The following is an 18,733-nucleotide window of genomic DNA, read 5'->3' as shown; positions in this document are numbered from 1 at the left end:
ATATAACGTATAAATCTGACATTACTGCCACTATTTACAGGTCGAAGGTAAAAGCAGAATTAATTAAACATATATATCCTGCCCAGTGGCTGGATGGTGAAGAATAGAGGGAGGGCTGATAATGATGACTGTGCTTGAAACCCCAGTTCCCAGTCTGGTCAAGAATCAGAATAAAGCTACTACAAAGCAGGATTATATTAAGCCTGGCTTATTCTGATCAGTGCTTTTCCTCACTGGAAGTATGCTGTGAATGAGAATAGTGAAGTGTACACAGTTAGCAGTGGGCAGTCAGCTAGCCAAGCTCTCTGAAGCCTTTGTGGAGAAGTAGCAATGGAATAAACCGAACAGTTTGACAGAGTTCAGCCAAATACTCAGATGTTTTGTTCCTTCTCTGAAATACAAAACCCACTTGAGACAACTGACTTGGGCCAGGAGAAACAAACAAAAAAACCAAACCCCAAAACAAAACAAGAGAGTTGACATTCATGTTAGTCCTTCTGTAAGAGATTTTCAGGAACCTTGGAGCATGGGATCATTTGCAGATGAAATACATGAGGTACAAAAACTTTGGAGGTTTCTTACAAGGATCCTGATCTTTTCCACCCAGCTGGTGCAGAGATTTTTGTCTGCTTGGTTTTGGTGTTTTCAACTCTGATCCCATAGAGAACCAGGAACAGTGAAAAGCAAAAATGAACTACACACCCATGTATATGTACACACCAACACTCACTACTTGTCAAAACATTAACAAATACTTTCTATGACACCTATCACAGTCAGTTGTACTTACACTTCACATGGCAAAACAGGCCAGGAACTAAGGCCACCTCAGAGAGTACATGGATCATCTTTATATTTTATATTTTTAGTGTCTCAAGAGTCTTATTTGCTGGCTAACACTGTATTTTGCTTATCCCTTCACAAACAGCTTGTAAGTCATGAATACAATTTTTCACTGAGTCTGTCAAAGTAACTTAACATTTGTCAACATCATGCTAATTTGCAGTCATCGGCCATACACATGTGCCAGTCACCATCATTCCTTATGGACTACAATGGTCCCATAAAAAACACATGTCTGGAAGGAAGGCCTCACAACTGTAATTTACTCAGCAAGACAGATATTTCATCCAGCCTTAAGAAGTGAGATTCTACTGAGACCAGACTGCTCAGACATTCCTTCACCAACAGTAGGAAAAAGAAATATTCAGGAGTTTTCTCTCTTAAAACTTCTCACACAAGATGTGTTTCAGATTATTTTGACTGGAGCAAATAAGCATCCACATGAGCTGAAGACAGACAGTAAAGGACAATTCTAAAGCAGAAAGGCACATCAATAAGCAAGAGATAAAAGCAATATGGAGACCTTCCAGAGACCTGTGCTGCAAAGAAATAAGGCCTGTGTTCTCGTGCTTTTCCCCTCTGAAGGACAGGCCTGAAATGAGTTTGAAGGAATGTGTTCACTTAGCAAAATGCATTAATATTTATTTGTTTGTTTTGCTGTCATTCAGTTGCGGAACAGATTAATTCATTTAAGGAGATAAATTTTCATGAAGAGCAGAAAAATATGTGTTTTTTTACTCTGATTCAAAGAATAAGCTTGACTCGTATCAGAAACATCATCTGATAGTAAGCCCCTGCTTTTTAGTTCCTACTATATTGAGACATTTTTCTTAGGTAGAAGTTATTTTTCAGGAACTGGCTTGCAATGGTTTAGCAGCCATGGTGAGCTGCTTCTCCTCTGTTCCTGCAAAAGCTGATTATCCAAGGGAAATATTCAAACAAGTCCTTTTCTCAGAACACTATGATAGCATTCACGTTGAGTTCAAGAAAAAGCTAGCAATACTGAGAGAGAATGCCTTAGAAAGTTCTTCTAAGACAGAAAATCCACTCACTGGTCCATGGATTTATAAGACTTCAGCACAGACAAATTCACTGTAGTAGGACTTTTTCAATTCTGTAAAAATAACTATTAGTATTTAAAGGCTCCTCAGAGAGCGAAAGAGCTGAACCAGGCTGCGACTGTTGGCTGTCCACCTTCTCCACAAAACATTTTAAAGTGGGGAGTTTGTTTATATGTTGAACTTAAAACCAAAAAAGGAAACTTCCTTTTGCAAATGTAACTACTCAGGATGTGACCACAGTTTCTCAAGAGTCATGTGACCCGCTTTAGGTTTTTTTGGGTTGCCTTTTTTTTTTTTTTAAGACACTGCTGAAGAGCATAATTCAGAAAACTTGGTGAAACCACTCTGTTGTCCAAACTTCACAATGACCTTACTGACAAGTTGGATATCAGTCCTAACAGCATTTCTTCTTCTTTTATGTAAGTGATATAATGTATTTCTTTTCCATTCCTTTTGAGAGCTTTTTTCCCTGAGCTTGGTGGGCTTATTTATTTCACAGTCTAATTGTATGTATGTTGTTTAAAACTTTGTTCCTTGGAGAAAGAACATTCATTGAGACAGATGGATATTTTGCTGAATTTTCTAGCTAACATTTCCTATTCTGAGTGCTAAGGGGTCAGAAGACACCATGAAGTTAAATACCTGCAGCTTTGTAGATGAGATGACAGAGCTGATGTTTGGCACTGTATAGAAAACATTACTTTTAATAGAGTACGAGGGAAAAGTTGATCTGTGTGCATGTTAACTTCAAGCCACTTCTGGACTCTGCAACTCTCCCTTACAGGACTTTGATGCTCCTGACTCACGCTGCTTCTAATGCTCCCTGACAGCCCAAAGCAGGGTTTTCTCACGACCTGTCTCTGACTTCATGGTTACTCATCTCCACTTTGTGCGGGGAAGAAATAGGGCTCAGCAGGGGTGCTATTAACACTGGGACAACGTGAACTAACGGGGAGGAGAGAGCTGGCAGCAGTTACATGGGCTATTGCCGACCTTTGGTAAGGGGGCAGGCACCCCCTGGTGGCAAAAGCCTCATTTTTTACGTAATGCGCACCTCCCACACTACCCTGCTTCATGCAGGCATTCACAGAAAATCACCACCTACGTCTGGGTAATCCCACAAGGGCAGTTTCCACCCCCGAGGCATGTAGACCAGCTATTCCAGCTTTTGTCCACTGGATATCCACTCCTGCCTCACCTTCTGCAAGCAAACCTATCCACAGATCTACAGCAGTGCTCTACCCATCCTCAGGATACACACAGGAATTTGTTGCTCTGTCTGGTTTTGTTGGCCCTTCAAGCCCTCTGCACCCTTTCACTGGCACTTCGAAGACTCCAGAGGAATGAACACTGTCCACCACACAGGATATGGGTAACCAACTGTTCTTAGAGATGTGAAATCAGCCATGCCTGCTCCATAGTGACTGACTAGTTCTGGCTCAGCAATCAAATGGCACAAGTCCCATTAATACAGTAGCATTTACTCAGAGCAAAGGTAATAGATATAGGGAAAATGCCTCCAAGTGCTCACATGGAAAAGTATAGGCAGGCTATATGCCTTGGAAGGAGGAGTGCCTAGCACAGACTGCAACTCAACAAATTTCTGTCTCCATGTAAGAGTGACTCCTGCCCTCATCTATTACTAAAGTGAAGGATTTTGCCTCTAATTTGAGTTCTAATGAAAGAACTCATTTGCTTGGATGCCAACAGTGCCTCTATTACTAAATTTACATATAGTTGGAAATTTTGCTAAACTAAATATCAGCCAAAATACTTTTATTTTTTTATATTTTGATTTTCAGTAATGGTTTCCAGCAGGATAATTGCCTGTCATTCCTTTGTTGTCATGATCATTTCTTACTTGACTCTGGAGTTGCTCAGACACTCCCTGTGAGCCATCCCTTTTTTCTGCTCTGAGTTTCCCTAGATATTTGCTTCCTTTTCCATTTGCTGCCCCAAAGATAAATGGCACTAAGCCCCTGGCTGCTGCAGTGCCACAAGACCAGCCATTATCTGCTACAATAAGAAATCTGAGTCGGGGGAGGAAGGGAGAAGAAAGTCACATGGAAGCACGAGGCTACAAGCAAAGGGACTAAGGCAACTGCTGTGTACTGAGAAAGAAGAGGCACACATTGCTGTTTACCACTGCAGGTTATGGCTGGGAGTTGTTTACAATATCTAATCATGTGGGGAAACGGAGCTATTCTTGCTCCCTGATCTTATGCCCAAATTGCATTCTGCATCATTTTCTTCACCGCACTGCCCTCTGGGCAAGGCACCGCGTGAGCAGACTGATGTCGCAGGGAGAACGGGGAGAACAGGATGTCCCTCAGTGCGGCTCAAAAGCTGTCTTCTGCTTAGCTCAGCTCTGTGTGCAGCACGTCTGAGGAGGGCTAAGTCTGCCCAGGGTTACACCACAGACAAGGGGCTCCCAGCCCAACGGATTTATTTGCAGGTCCATCACTTGCTCAGCAGCTCTACCTTGGAGGGCGTAACCACTCTGGCAGAGGACTGCCTTCGCTGACAGCAGTTAAGACCCTCCCCAGCGGCACGCCTGGCTCCAGCACACCTCACCAATCCTGGCTCCTCCCGCAGGCTCCCACAGTGCTTTCACGGTTACTCTTTCTCTGTTCCCCCCACCTCCAGTGCAGGACCCACCCAGTCTGCAGTCTCATCTCCAGACTCTCTGCCGACAACACGCTCATGAAGATGTCCCCCCATCAGCTGGAAATGCAGCCCGCACCTCTCACCAGCGTCCTGGTGCTGCCAGAGCCCTGCGGGGCACATCTCTGCTCCAGTGCCAATTCCACGCTGTCTGAGCCAGGCACTCAGGAGAGGGGAAAGAGCGTCAACCATCACTTGCTTCGAGAGTCTTTGAGAAATGATCCACAAGTCACTCAAGTACAGATATCAAATTCGTCTGCAAGGCTCTTCCACCCAGAAGCCTATATTATCCAAGTCCAGAGGGTATATTCATGATGTGGGAGTTAGTCTAAACCTCATACACAGAGATAGGGAGTTAGAAAGCTAGCACTAGCACTAGAACACGGCAGAGTTTAAGGCATCGTTTCTAACTGCTCTGAACCAGGAGGGTTGTGTGCGTCCCCAGAAAATCTAAACTGAAGATGAGATAGAGGTCAAACAGAAAAACATGTATTTGAATTAGTTAATCCATCTCTATCCACCCAAAAAGAAAATGAAACAAACGGAAGACACCTAACACAGTCTTCAAAAGCAAATGGTACTTAAGCAGCACCCAGTAAATGATATTAAACCTTAATTAAAACCATATTGGAAGTATGAATTGAAAATATTCTCTTTAGTCTTGTGGGTTTTCAGAGATTTCCCTCCCTTTAAAAAAAAAGAAACTAGTAATTTAATCTCAATATATTAAACTGACCTACGTAAAATATTCCATGTAAAATATTATTTCTGCCATAAAACACATAATCTGTCACTGGTTTAATTCCATTAGAAAGCATACATTAAGGTCCATGTATTATGATCATTAGGATAATAAAAGTAATACAATATCACTTTTATTATGTTTGAATTTAAAACATTCTTCATATGAGCACAAAGAATAATTAAGGGGATGGGAGAAAGGTGGGTTTTTTAAAATTTATAATGAAATAAAATCACAGGCGAGAGCAAAGAGACTGGTTTTTAATCTGGAAAAACAGAAGCTATGCTTTTTACACCCATTGTGTAGTCTTAGACCTTTTTTTTCTCTTTAAATTGCCTTATCTTTATAACTTTGATTTTGGTCATTTAATATAGCCAGTATAACCATAGATTCTCCACCCCTTCTAACTCCCTCTCTAAGTGTCATGGGGCTTTTGGAGAGAAAACATTTCTGCTTATGTAAAATAAGAAATACTTCTCCACAATAAATATTCTCCACCAGAAGTGGAGGAGAGGAGCTGGGACTTACAATGCTGGACACCTTAGCGGTAGGAAAACTGGATGCATTTAAGACATTAAAATTCTACTTGAGTTTCAGTGAAATGATACTCCCTCACAATTCCCCACTATGGTGGAATGCCAGTGAAAAGATGATGTTGTGTGCAAAGCAGCTGTATTCCCAGCAGCTGCCATATGTACTGTCACCCCAGCAGTGGATTGTCAAAGAGCAATAGCTGTAGGTGAGGACTCCATGTTCTGCCTGAGGCATGTGCAGAAATTTAGCAGCATGCTGTTTTGAAAGGCAGGAGTCATATCTGTCTTTAAAACCTTCTCATGGTCCAGGCACCTCAGGCATGTCAGTCATATCATTTGGAGCTACTTGAAAAGACTGCTGGAAATATCCTATTACTGAAAAAACATTTGAGTGTAAGGTTTTATCCATTTTCTATAATAACCAAGCAATCTTAAAATGAAATAAGACTTCTCCTTTTTCTCATTTTTTTTTTTAAATGTTGAATATGTTTTCTTCATGAAGTATGTGGGAATGAATTATTTTCTTCAGGGCCACTCCACTCTGAGGGCCTGCACACGCTGACCATCAGGCAACACAACTCAGTGGCTTCATGGAGAAGGGAAGGGCCAGGAGGTGTCCTTCTCATGAACAGGGAACTTGGCAAAGGAGTCTCTGTAAAGGTTTTCTCCCAGCCCATAAAGTTTTCTTGCAAGGGGAAAAGACTCTCTTCTCTGACAGCAATAAAACATATTTAGAAGACTGGAACTACAAGCAGGATTGGGATTCATATTTTCTGGAAAGGGTGCTGTGGTGTACCATATCCTCACTTGTCAGCATGTCTTGTTAGCTTTAGTGCATCTGTAATCTTTTTCTTGATTTATAGCAGCTTATCTTGCATAGACCTCTCAGGCCTGCAGTGAGGAAACTGTGGAATAAACATAAAATTTTGAAACTGTATTTTCTATTCTGTTCAAAAAGTGGAACATAATGGCCACATTTCTAGGATGCCCCCATTAACTTGACTACTTCGGGAAGCCTCAGATACTATCTTAAGCTTTATTAGAATAAATGATCCCCTTGGAAATAGCCCAATATGGCATTCTGCTCAATGTCCTAACAGGCTAAAATGTTTCCATTCTAGATTTTTGGAGAGCAAAGACATATGCTTCTGGAAATCCAGAAGAGGAAATAGGTGAGTTCATGGTGAGGTGAGATTTTTGCTTCCAGACAGGAAGTTAGAGGCAAAGTAACAAAATTGAATGTCTTTAGAAGACTTTATGTACTTATTATGTGTAAAAGATAAGCGTCTGATTGCATGTTTTTATTTGCCTAGCACAGCAGAGTCCTGTCATGTGACTGCTGCTTTAAATTACTTTTAGGTAATCATAATGAGCATAGGGATTACAGAGCCTGGAACACAAATCCTGAGCACATGCACCTTCCTGCTTGACATATGGAGGCAGACCCTCACGTACACACAGTGATGCAAAATCACAACATGGTGCATAGTTTTCACTCAAAAATTCCACTGCTTCCCCCCAGCAAAAACTTAGAGGCAGAGCAGTCAGGCATGACAGGAGGCTAGGGACTAGGAGGTGGATATGTGCAGTAAGAGTTTGGCAGGATGCAGAGTGGCAGAGGAGTGGGAATGGGGTATTTTGCTTCAGGGGGAAAGCAAAACTCATAGCTCTAAAACTCATCTGAGACCTGCATGCACCAAAGGCTGAAGTTGTTCATTACCTTAAAACACCCTTGAGCCCCTTAGCAATGAGTTCACATGGATTCATGATATGCAGGGGTTTGAAAGAGTAGACTCAGACTCTTCTCAGCTACCTAGTCTGGTTCAGTGTTATTTCTTAAGGATGCATTTAAACTTTGGAAACTTCATGTCAGATCTAAAACAAAAGACTGCATTTATTACTTAATGGTGTATACTTGCTGACTTGTTTTCCATATTTGCAGATTACACATATGTTATTATAGGAACTACTCTGGGAGCACTTCTGTCAATTGGTTTTGTAGCAGTAATAATCTGCATGATCAAAACCCAAATGTTGGACCATGTCTCTGGAGGTAAGAAAAAACACTCCTGATCCCTTATCTAGAGATCTAGTTCTCCTTTTCTTCTGATACAGCAGATCTGAGCTTCAGTGTTAGCAATTGTGTATGTACAACAGCCCTGGTTTTCCTATGAAGGACTATTTTAAACATGTCTGAAGTGATGGGCTGCCTAGAACTGTAGATTTACATTTCAGTATCATCAACTCTTTAGCCTCAAAGTTGTTTCTCATGATATTCTGGGTATGTGCTACAGCCAAACCCAAACCAGCCAAAATATTAGCAAAGATACAGCTCTGAGGAAATGAACATGAGATATTCCAGCTGGAAGAATCAGGGTGGGCTTTAGGAGAGTTGCATGACACAAATATCAAAAGAGTTTTGCCTCAGAAAGGATGGCTGTATCTTTACCAGCTGTAACTATATTCTCCTGGTTCCCCCCTTACAACTTCTGCACAGGCCTATCACCACCCCGTTCCTGGTTTCATAATTAACCACATTGTCTTGTTCTCTCTTTAGAGTCAGATGGCAAAATGGATAGAAGGTAAGAGTCATTGTGTTTTCTGAGGCAGTGTGATACACAAACCATGTTTAACTCCTCTCTCTCTTTATGCATGATGCTTTCCCATGACTGCCATTTGAATGATTGCACATGACACACATGTAAGCCTCTAGAGGATTGGGATATCTTGTGGATCTATGTGGAAAAAGGAAATTCCTTGTAATGGGGTTTTTAACATTTCAGAACTACACAAGAAATCCCATGAGACTGAGATCCTTTTTATAAAGAAAATCCTTCAAACACTTGTGATTGAGCTTCTTTTTTTAAAATTTATACTATATATAATAATAGCAAACTCTGGGTAAATGGCTTCATAAAAGGTTATTACTGTTTCTGGATCTCACTTCAGAGAATTCCCTTCACTCCAAGCTCTTACAGGTCAAGGTCATGCAATGATCATTCCTGCTGGAAGGGATGCATCTTTGCCCTTCACTTTCCTCACCCTTACCCAGAACCAGTATGGCCATGGAAAAAAGAAAATCCCCAAACCATCACAAACACAAAACCACCACAATTCCTCTCAGTTTATTTCCTGAAAAGAGCATTGAAATATTACTTGTGCTGAGTAGCTGCAGTGTAAGTGCTACAGGAGGAGATTCCTCAAGAAAATTCAAGCTGCTCATTTTTATCATGGTTATTTTCCCCCATATGTCGTAGTTTCCCATTTAGTCAGGTCACCAGAGACACATGTGGTAATTAGGTCTAAGTTGATTTTAGCTACCTCCTTCAGTTCTGAAGGGAATTCTAATTCATGGAATTTTTAGACCAGTGGCTAGTCCTAGAAAACCCTTTGATAAAGTCAAGTCCATTATCTGAAATCACCTGGTTCTAGATTTACTCCAACCAACCATATAGCAATCCTGAATTCCTCAGGGTTACAGGCAACCTGAAACCCTCAGTGTTAATCAAGACACCACCCTTTTAGGATAGGAGAGGAGAACTGGCATATCTTTTGCAGACAGCTTCATTTTCTGCTTGACTAGTTATGATTATTAATGTTCGCTCAGGGAAAAAACCCTTAACCCAGCTGTTAGAACACTCACCAAATTCACCTTCAGCCAGATTTTGTTCAAAATTTCACATCATTTTTCCCACAAGTGCCTTAAGCCACTCAATAATTTCCCTGCTGGGAAATACTCTGAGTGGGTATTACCCAGCACAGTACTTTCATAGTCGATGGAGTTGCTCAGCCTCCTACCAGTTGGAGGCCTCGACACAGATAATCATCGTCTGATCATCGTCTGTGTTAGAACCCCGTTTAGCTGGTACTGACCCTAACCAATACATTGCAAGAACAGATTTCCAGTAAAGTCAGGAAGCATTCCAATGTGTCTCCCTTGATAGTTTCCCAAATACTTCAAACACAAGTGTTTTTACACCCACATGATACTGACAGCTCATTGTGAAACAATTAACAGCATTTACTGCTTTATTTAGTCAGGTATATAACATTAAGATTTAAACAATCAATGCACGATGGGATGCCCTTAAACTCAATGGGATATTTACTAACACTTGAGAAGAGAAAGGCTTGAGGCAAGCTTCTGTCAGCCAACAGAACAGTAATTTAGATGTCAACTGACAATTATTTAATGTCCTCTTTTTTAATTAATAGCTCATGTCAGTATCAAATGCCATCTTGGTGTAAGCTTGGTAAATTATAATGCCTAAAAATTTCATGCAAGTTTAATGTATTCATAAAAATGTCTGGGCACATTTAATGCTAGCAATATTTTGAGTTAACTACAGTGCATGGCAGCCAGATTTATTTTGACAGGAGACAAAGAAAGAGACATACAGAGACAAGAAGGGTGGTGAGATAGAGAATGTTTACTAAAAGGGAAAAGGTACATATTTTAAATCTGCTACAAATGAATTTGTTGTCAACACATCCTGGGCAACAGTGCACAACAAAATTTCCCCTGCTACTTACTGGGTTTTACAGGACCCAGCAGGAGATAAAGTTTTAAATGCAATACACAAATTATTCTGATGTTTGATGGAAGAGAGGAGGAACTTGGGAGCTGCTTGCCAAGTGTTTCGGTGATTTTCTTTTCCTACCCAAAGCTTCATCTAGATATTCTCTTGTGTTTTCCGTCTTGACTTCTAAGAGACAGACTTCCCTGTCCTTTTCTAGGCTGTACTTGAGAAACACAAGATATTTTTGAGAACTGTAGTGTTCTTTAGGTGAATGGAGAAGGTCTCGGAATGTTAACACACCTTGATAGCCTCCAGTCTGCTCTGAAAAACTCTAAAACAGCACCATGAATTGCATTGGAGGCGAAATTCTCTACTTTGAAAATATAAACATCGCAGATGGATGGCAGGGCAAAGACTAGGTTTGGGCAATCATAAACAGACTTGAATATTGAGCAGCAGTTTCTTCCAAGTAGCAGAACTGTCACAGAGTCTCTTTCCCAATATTTGTCATGTTCAGGTCAGTAGCCTGACAGACAGAGATAGTGAACAAGATCTGATCTTAAAATTTCATATATTTCAAACTGGTTTGAAGTCAGATAGAAAGACAAATGTCTTGTTTTAAAGCAGTTGAGAGCAGTTCTTTCTGATCCAAATAGTCCAGCTTGGTGTGGAACACTGTGAATTGCAGAATGCATCATTTAACAAACAGGAAGCAAAAAACTTAGGCATGAGTCATATCACTAATACTATCACCTGCAAATGAGAGACACAACCTGTCTAGTCACCAGAATCTGAGCTCACAAACTTACCTGGTTTCGATGCTAAGGTGGGTACTTGAGAAAGCTACAAGTGGGACCCCCTTGGAAAATGGTCCCAAAATTTACAAATCAAAGTCCATAAATAAATACAAATTGAAAAAAAAAAAAAAAAAGACCTTATCCTTGTCTGAAGGTGTCACTGGAAGAGTGGTGCACAAGGAAAAAGGGTCAAGATGGAGAACACAGATTGCACAGGATGCTGGGTATTGAAATGCATTGCTGGGACTCACATACTCTGTCAGCTATTCACACGAAACACTATACATTCATCCTGCAGCCAGGCAGTAATACTGTCTCAGCTGCTCTACTATCCATTGAAGTCATATCTGCTTAAGGTAGAAGCACATACTGCTGCTCTACTATAGACAAATTCAGTGCCAAAAGTACTTGAAACAGCACAATGCCAAAAATAAATCTGGAAAGGAATTATCTTTATCTTTATCTGCAGTGCAGATGGAACTCTCTGACACAAGAATTGCTTTATATAGTCCCACAAAACCAGACCCCAGTGGATCTTCCCCACCCCACCAGTTACCTCCCTTTCCCCACTCAGCTTAGTTTTCCCCTTGCCGTGTGCAGGCATGGCATTTCTACCATAGAAAGAAAACATTGTCAGGTCTGAAAAGAGTAAGGTTCAGCAGAGGGATATGGGAAAGCAGAGAAGAAAAAGCACCAGGTAACATACCAAAGAGCTCCAAACTCTATCCAGATTTCTCCTGCCTTCCGACCACTGCAGCTAATAGAAATGACTGAGCTCTGTTGCATCCTGGTCCATCTTTTGTCCCATCTCCATCCTGACTCTCCTTCTCACTGCCCCTTGGGTTTTATTCACCCCTCATCTTCTAGCCTGAAGGTGTCTGCTTCTTCCCATGTGGAGGACTAGGAATGGTGGTGCTCACACAATACAAAGTATGTCACACCTTCCCCCATACCTTGCAGCCACTGCTCTTGGACAGACTGACCGTATCCCTGTCCTTGTTTAGGGGTGTCTGAGTGCACCCTTTGGCCCTGAGTCTTCATCTTCCAAAGTTCCAAAGCCTCTTTTTTTCTTTTCCTCTTCCAGGAATATTCCTTTCAAATTATGAAGTCAGTTTCATCTTCTTGGTTCTGTAACAGATGAGCCGTGTAGATTCAGCAGAATCTTTGACACCTCTGAGGTCAAAGACTTGAATGGATTCTCTTAACTTCCCTCAGCTATACTCTATACCTTCACTTGCCAATCTTGTTTTTCCAAGGAGACCTTCAGAAGGTCTTTCATTCTGCCAAGTAATATATTCTACAAACAACTCAATCATCAGGTCAACAAAGTTTTCATAAGTTGTTAGTGGTTTACAAATAAGGAAAAACAGAGCGAACAAAGACACTTAGCCTCTTTCATGATCTAAATAAGCCTTGCAAAATCAATCAAAAATTATTCCTGTGTAGTCTATTTTGACTGCAGTCAAAATTGCCACCACGACCAAATACCAGCAGTGAACACCTATGAGGAGAATGGGAGTGAAAGACAACTTGGAGAGCTACAGTCCTCTTAAGCAAACGTGCATTTGCACTTCACTGAGTAGATCCCACCTGCACAAGATGAGTCTGGCCCTGGTGATACACTGGAGCAGGCCCAGCTCCTTTCTCAACAGATCCAGTAGGGATTATTGGATGGGTGATAGACTGAAGGCTGTATTCACTGCCTTAAGTTTTCTCAGCATGCATCCTGGGAACTGAGTTTAATGGAAAATATATAAAACCTGCACAAATAATGCATGCTATTGCAAATAACTTAACTATGAGCAAAGATGGCCTAAACAACTCCATGTGTGTGTAAATGTTAAAAAATGGGCAAATGATCTCAGCAGAAATGGCTGTCTCAACTCCTTGCACATATACATTTGCATAAATAAAATGTAAATACCCATTCTGTGTTGAGGCAATAGTCACCAGTGACTAGACCAATAAACTGGCTTTTCTACCTAGTTCTGCCACTGTGTCTAGCTGAACTTGTTCTTCTCAGCAACCTTGGACAAGTCACTGGCTCAGGTTTACCTTTTCCATAAAATGAAATTAATCTTTATATCACACACTTCAAAATCAAGGACACTAAGCTTTGCACTATGCTGGGGACAACAGGCTTTAAGAGGCAGCACTAAGACACTCTGTAGGCACTTTCACGTTCTCAGCTCCTCCTAGCACCATTCCTGAATTGAGGGAATACTTTGTATACAGACACACACTGAGAGACAGTTATATATATACACATAAGTATGGCCCAAACTGTTAGGGTGAGATTAATTCATTAAACCCGTTTCCAGGATACAGCATACTTCACTGATGCCAGCTACCAGCCTGATGGGCAGAGCCACACTTCTGGCTATTTTTTGCTACTCCCTGGCCACCCTCCACATTCCCTGGGGGGGGCATCTGGCCCAGGATGCCTGCACTCCCTTTGGATCTAGGGGCTGCCTTTGTGGTTGACCTTTTCACAGCTGCCAAACAGGGAGGAATCCTTACTCCTTCCTACTCTTCTGCACAACTGTTTGAGGCTAGTCTTGAATAGCTCTAAATAATTTGATTGTAAGAGTTGGTGCCCAACCTGCTGAGTCAGGAGAATGCTTTCCTGGTAATATTCGGACACCTGTCAGAGGCAATTCCTTCCACAGCCATCATGGCCTCTGCTGGCAAACTTGCTGGTGCAACTGATTCCAGCAATAAGCGAGTAATTCTACCTCTCTCTGGAGCTTCTGCAAGTCTGGATAAAAAAAATTCAGAAATATTTCTGGAAGAGTACCCTCTTCACTCCTGTCAACAGGCACCCAGGATAACTCAAATACTAGATGCCACCAAGCACAGAGCCTCCTGCTCCCTGGCAGCACCTGTCTGCCAACCAGACTGAGTAGCTTTGTATTGACTAGGGCTTGTCAGAGAGGTGACAACATGGGATTAGCTAGGAATGAAAGCTGCTATGATAACTAAACAGCAGCTTAAAACCAAATCAAAACAAGGCCTCTTGATGCAAGAGACTCGGAGTGCCACGGGTCTTAGAAAAGAACAGGATCAAATCAGAGCTCCTGTATATTCCAGCTCACAGATTTGCCTGTATCACATGCAATTTCTGCACACAAATTCACTCTAGACTCGGAGTGCCACGGGTCTTAGAAAAGAACAGGATCAAATCAGAGCTCCTGTGTATTCCAGCTTACAGATTTGCCTGTATCACATGCAATTTTTGCACACAAATTCACTCTAAACTTATGAAAAAGGAATCACTGATTTCAGGTGGACTCCTAGGAGCCTTTTTCAGTGACATCTCATAAAATAAGATTATTTATAAATCCTTTTTTTAAGATCATGTGTACAGTCTGTCATGTCATTTTATCTTCATTTATCTTCAAGTTTCCAAGAGTTCTGCCTTGAACGATCTGTACTAAGTATGATCACAGCTGTTTGTTTTTCTTCTGATGGTTGCTTATAATCATCCGGTCTCCATATTCCATGTGCATTTTACAACCTGGTGTCAGAGAACAAATAGCAAGCTGAAAGAAATGGGTATCACAAAGTGATGCTGACTTCTGCCTTGTAGGCTGCAAGTGCTTGGGGATCCATGGTGTATTTCTCAGCAGTTCACAGAAGTTTATGGGCTTAGAGTAGTGAGGTCTAATATAAACAAGTCAAGGGCTGTAAGACAAGATCTTATTCCCAAGTGCTGACACTAGATGGAGTAAAACTGAATAAAAGATTAAGAGCAATGAAGAAAAGAGAAAAAAGTTCCTACATTTCCCCAACTCCTAATGCATTGCTCATTTGAATTCTCAGCTTTGATTACTGCTCTGAAGGTCACAATTAATATCTCACTCTCTATACTTTGCAGGTCAAACATGGGATCAAGCCAAAACAGGTATGTTCTGGGGGAAGGGGAATGCTGGTGGCACAGGGAGGTGGAGTGACTAGGCAGACACACAGAAGCTGTAGAGTCACATTGACATAGGTAAAGGTTGCACAGCAGTAAAGGCTGTAGGGTTATCCTGAGCTCCTACTGACAGCCTGGATCTGCCAGACACTCTGTGTGGCTTTAGGCAGGTAATTTAACTGCCCCATCCTCCAGCTTCCCAGCTGCGTACCTGGAATACCCTGACATAAGGCCCAGGCACCTTGCAAGGCTGCCTGCCCTATGCAGCTGCAATGCAGCTGCCCCCACATTGGCAGGTACTTGAAGTAGTAAGTTCCCAGAAAGATGCAGCCACGATAGGGATCCAGGAGCTGCTCAGCTGCTCCCCACTCCTGTGTCCAGGCAATACTGGGAAGTACCCAAATGACAATAGTCCAGTGCCTGCAGTACAGGGAGCAGTTCTTACAGTAGGATGCTACCCTAAAATGCATTGCTTGCTGCTAGTGGATTCCTACCTGGCAGTGATGAGGGCATCTGGAAGTCACCACAACAGCCACAATCATACATTTGTTCTGTTAATTCACTCAGGAAAAAACAGATACTTCCAAAGGTACAAAGAAACACCTAGCAAAAAAAAGCTAAGTGAAAGGAATTTCACGAATGTAATTCCAGCAGCTCCATTAATAATTTTCTAGAATTCCTGTGATTTTTATCTGAGCATCTCCCAGCTGAGTTTTTACAATGATGTTATCTAAAACCAAAGCCAGAGAGTAATCGTTAACCTGTGATTTTTCTTTCTTTTCAGAGATGACATCCATGTGCTGGAAAACCTAAGTACAAAAGATCAATAACCCTTTTGCAATCAACAGTTAGCTGGTCTGAGGATCAATAGAAGTCTCTTGTGCACAGGCAGGAATCCTACCAATACCAATTCCTTTCTTTGTTCTTTAGTTGAAAGGTTGATTGATTGATTACAGGAAGAGCTTATAGTGCATGCTAACTTCAGTCACTTGCACCCAAAAAGCCTGCAGTGCCCAGCAGCGTGTATATGAACAAAATGTATGAAGAAAATAAAATAGATGAGCTCTGTTCATTAATAGATCCTATTTAGTCTGTGATAAGTATATGATTGATTTCTAAAATCAGTTAAATACAAGGTAATAAAAAAAGGTAGCAATATAATTCAGGAGCAGAATTCATGATCACGCCCATATTTCAAGATAGGTTAATAATGACTGCACCAAGTTGGAAAATCATTCATTTGAATTTGAAGCAACACAAGGCTTCTCAAATTTTTCAGAAAATATATGTTTTGTGTTAATAGAAAAACATTCAGCCATTTTAAAGTTTTATTTTTTTTTAGATTTAGTAATGATGTCTTTTGTCTGTAGGTGGTAGTGCTAATTTCAGCCATTTTAAATGAATTATGGCCATTTAAAGTGAAAAATTCCTTTTGAAATAATGTTTTTCATGTTTTGTTGACATTTCATGTCAACACTGTACAAACAAGCTAATATGACATTTCCAGAATTAACCCATCCCTATTTTTTTAGTATAAGAAAATGTACTAAGTTCAATTAGAATTTGTGAATAATTTCACTCTCACAGAACCTTCATTCTTGTTCTAGCTTTGTAGATTCCAGTGTACTTGATTGCATCAAAATTGCTTGCCAGTTACAAGCTTCTTACAGCGGGAGTGACAAAAAGAAAATTTAGAGCTTTGTCTCAGAACATTTAGAATAGTTTAAATAATTTTAAATAGTGTAAACCCAAGTTACTTTGTAAACATTTCCAAACTTCTACCATATTTGTGAGCCTGTGGCTTTGGAAAACAATGCTGTAGATTCCATTCTATTTAATCTTCTTTCAAGAATGCTGTATGTAACATATTGTCATTACAAGGTGCGAGAAAAGCAGGAAGATTTTTGTATTCCAAGCCAGGCTTTCCTTTCCACTTCTGAAGACAGGGCAGCAAATCCCTGCTGTGGGAGCTCGGGGAGCACTTGGCCAGCAGCAATGCCACGCTGGGCATCCTCTGCTATTCCTACAGCTCCTCTCAGGAAACCCAGCAGGACTTAAAGGCTTGGGAGCCTCAGGTAGATGGCATGCACAACATTAACTAATGTCCCAATATTTCACAGGCAGAGCATTACAGCATTATATTGTACCATTACAGGATGACTCCAAACAGGATGTTACACTATTTTGTTGCAATTTACAAATAACCATTATCCAGGTCCAAAGACCACAAACTGTAAATAAATTGGATCTTCATAAACTTTTAGCTCAGGCTAATGTCTATAGACATGGATTTTTTTAATCTCTCATCTAACATATATTCTTAAAATAAGCTTTTATACCTCTATCTGCTCTCAGTTATGCCGTGAGCCAGATCCTAACAATAAAGTTCTTTCCAGTTCTTCACTAATACAATAGATGTAATCCAACTTAAAAAAAAAAAAAAAGCAATTGTAAGACTGAAGTCTAACCTAGAAGTTCTGTGTGTTACTAAGAAATATCACTCAAAAAAAATCATGGAAACCAAGCCTCCTATCCAGTAATCAACTTTCAGATCATAAAGAGTTGCAATTAACCCTACACATTAAAGGCAGAGCTGATGTGCTGTATCAGGGACTTAGAGTCAACATACTGTTAGAGCATACAAACAGATATATCAGAATTTTGTTTTTATAAATAATAAGCTACTTTACTACTTGAACTGTAACTGAAGAGATTTGAATATGTTTTTTTCTGACCTTCACAAAGCAGATAATTTTTCAAATGTGCAAAGGAAATTGGATAGTAATTTTTCCACACATTTTGAATAACAAAATGTAAGGTTTATTTTGAGAGGAAAATGGTATATTTGTGCACTTTCTCTAGATTCCTACATGTGTGTTACTCATTTCATTAACACTGTAGTTCATTAGCACCATTTGCTAAGAGATAAACTGAAGCAGTAATGTGATACTTGTAAGTAATTGTGTGTACATGTGTAAGTGAATAAAGCATCTTGTAAGGTATCTGTTAATTGATTTGCTTCCTTTAGTATCAGTTTAATTAAGACTTGGAACAGAAGAGAGCATGTGGTCAGGGAGGAAAGTGATTACCTTCCCTTATTTGTGTGAACAAATGTTTCAGTACACGTCATTTTGGTACAGTACGGGAAATAAAGGTGAAAATAAAAAATGTTAAATAACAAGCAGTAGAGGAGAAAGGCCAGGAGAATTAAGATTAGTAATCTTGATCAGGCAAATGTGCAGGGGTGGTGATTAGATGATTTCTCAAAACCTTTAGGTGTGTGTCTTGGCTCCCTGGATATGGGAAAAGGATAGGCAGTGCTGAGACAGACAGCTGGGGACAAGGCACCTCCAGAGCTGCTGCTTCTGCTGTCACTGAGAGGTTTGGGCACACTTAGTCACTGTTACATGGGGTTGCCCTGACAGTCTTTTGCTCCCTCAGGGAGTTGCTGGTTTTGTCCATTCCTACAACCAGCTTTACTAATACCACTTGCAGCATCAACAGCTCCTGAATTTGGGCCAAGCTGCACAGCAGTGCTTGGAAATAATCAGTGAAGGAAAACTAGATGCAAGGGGAGCATTTTGGAGGCACTCAGTCAAAAGACAAAATACACTGTTAGCTCCACGAATTCTGCTCAGGTAGTCCACAACCCCCACA

At 40.8% G+C, this 18,733-nt stretch overlaps 1 protein-coding gene across 1 annotated transcript; it reads left to right on the top strand.

Annotated features, from left to right (window-relative positions):
- Positions 1 to 2,195: 2,195 nt before the first annotated feature.
- TMEM273 (transmembrane protein 273) lies at positions 2,196 to 18,090 on the top strand. Its single transcript, XM_064662790.1, has 6 exons — positions 2,196 to 2,323; positions 6,965 to 7,015; positions 7,786 to 7,896; positions 8,401 to 8,425; positions 15,038 to 15,064; positions 15,861 to 18,090. The coding sequence occupies exons 1-6, from the start codon at positions 2,269 to 2,271 to the stop codon at positions 15,904 to 15,906; spliced, it is 315 nt and encodes a 104-aa protein (XP_064518860.1). The 5' UTR covers positions 2,196 to 2,268; the 3' UTR covers positions 15,907 to 18,090.
- Positions 18,091 to 18,733: the final 643 nt, after the last annotated feature.

This window comes from Pseudopipra pipra, chromosome 8, assembly GCF_036250125.1.
Source record: "Pseudopipra pipra isolate bDixPip1 chromosome 8, bDixPip1.hap1, whole genome shotgun sequence".
In the NCBI taxonomy this organism is placed as follows: domain Eukaryota; kingdom Metazoa; phylum Chordata; class Aves; order Passeriformes; family Pipridae; genus Pseudopipra; species Pseudopipra pipra.
The sequence above is the reverse complement of the archived record's forward strand: the minus strand, read 5'-3'. Positions and strand labels throughout refer to the sequence as shown.

Excerpts from the sequence above, each read along its gene's own strand:
- TMEM273 (XM_064662790.1), top strand. The coding sequence starts at position 2,269 with ATGACCTTACTGACAAGTTGGATATCAGTCCTAACAGCATTTCTTCTT. Across the intron at positions 7,897-8,400 it reads GTTGGACCATGTCTCTGGAG|AGTCAGATGGCAAAATGGAT; the intron begins GTAAGAAAAAAC and ends TTCTCTCTTTAG. Across the intron at positions 8,426-15,037 it reads GATGGCAAAATGGATAGAAG|GTCAAACATGGGATCAAGCC; the intron begins GTAAGAGTCATT and ends TATACTTTGCAG.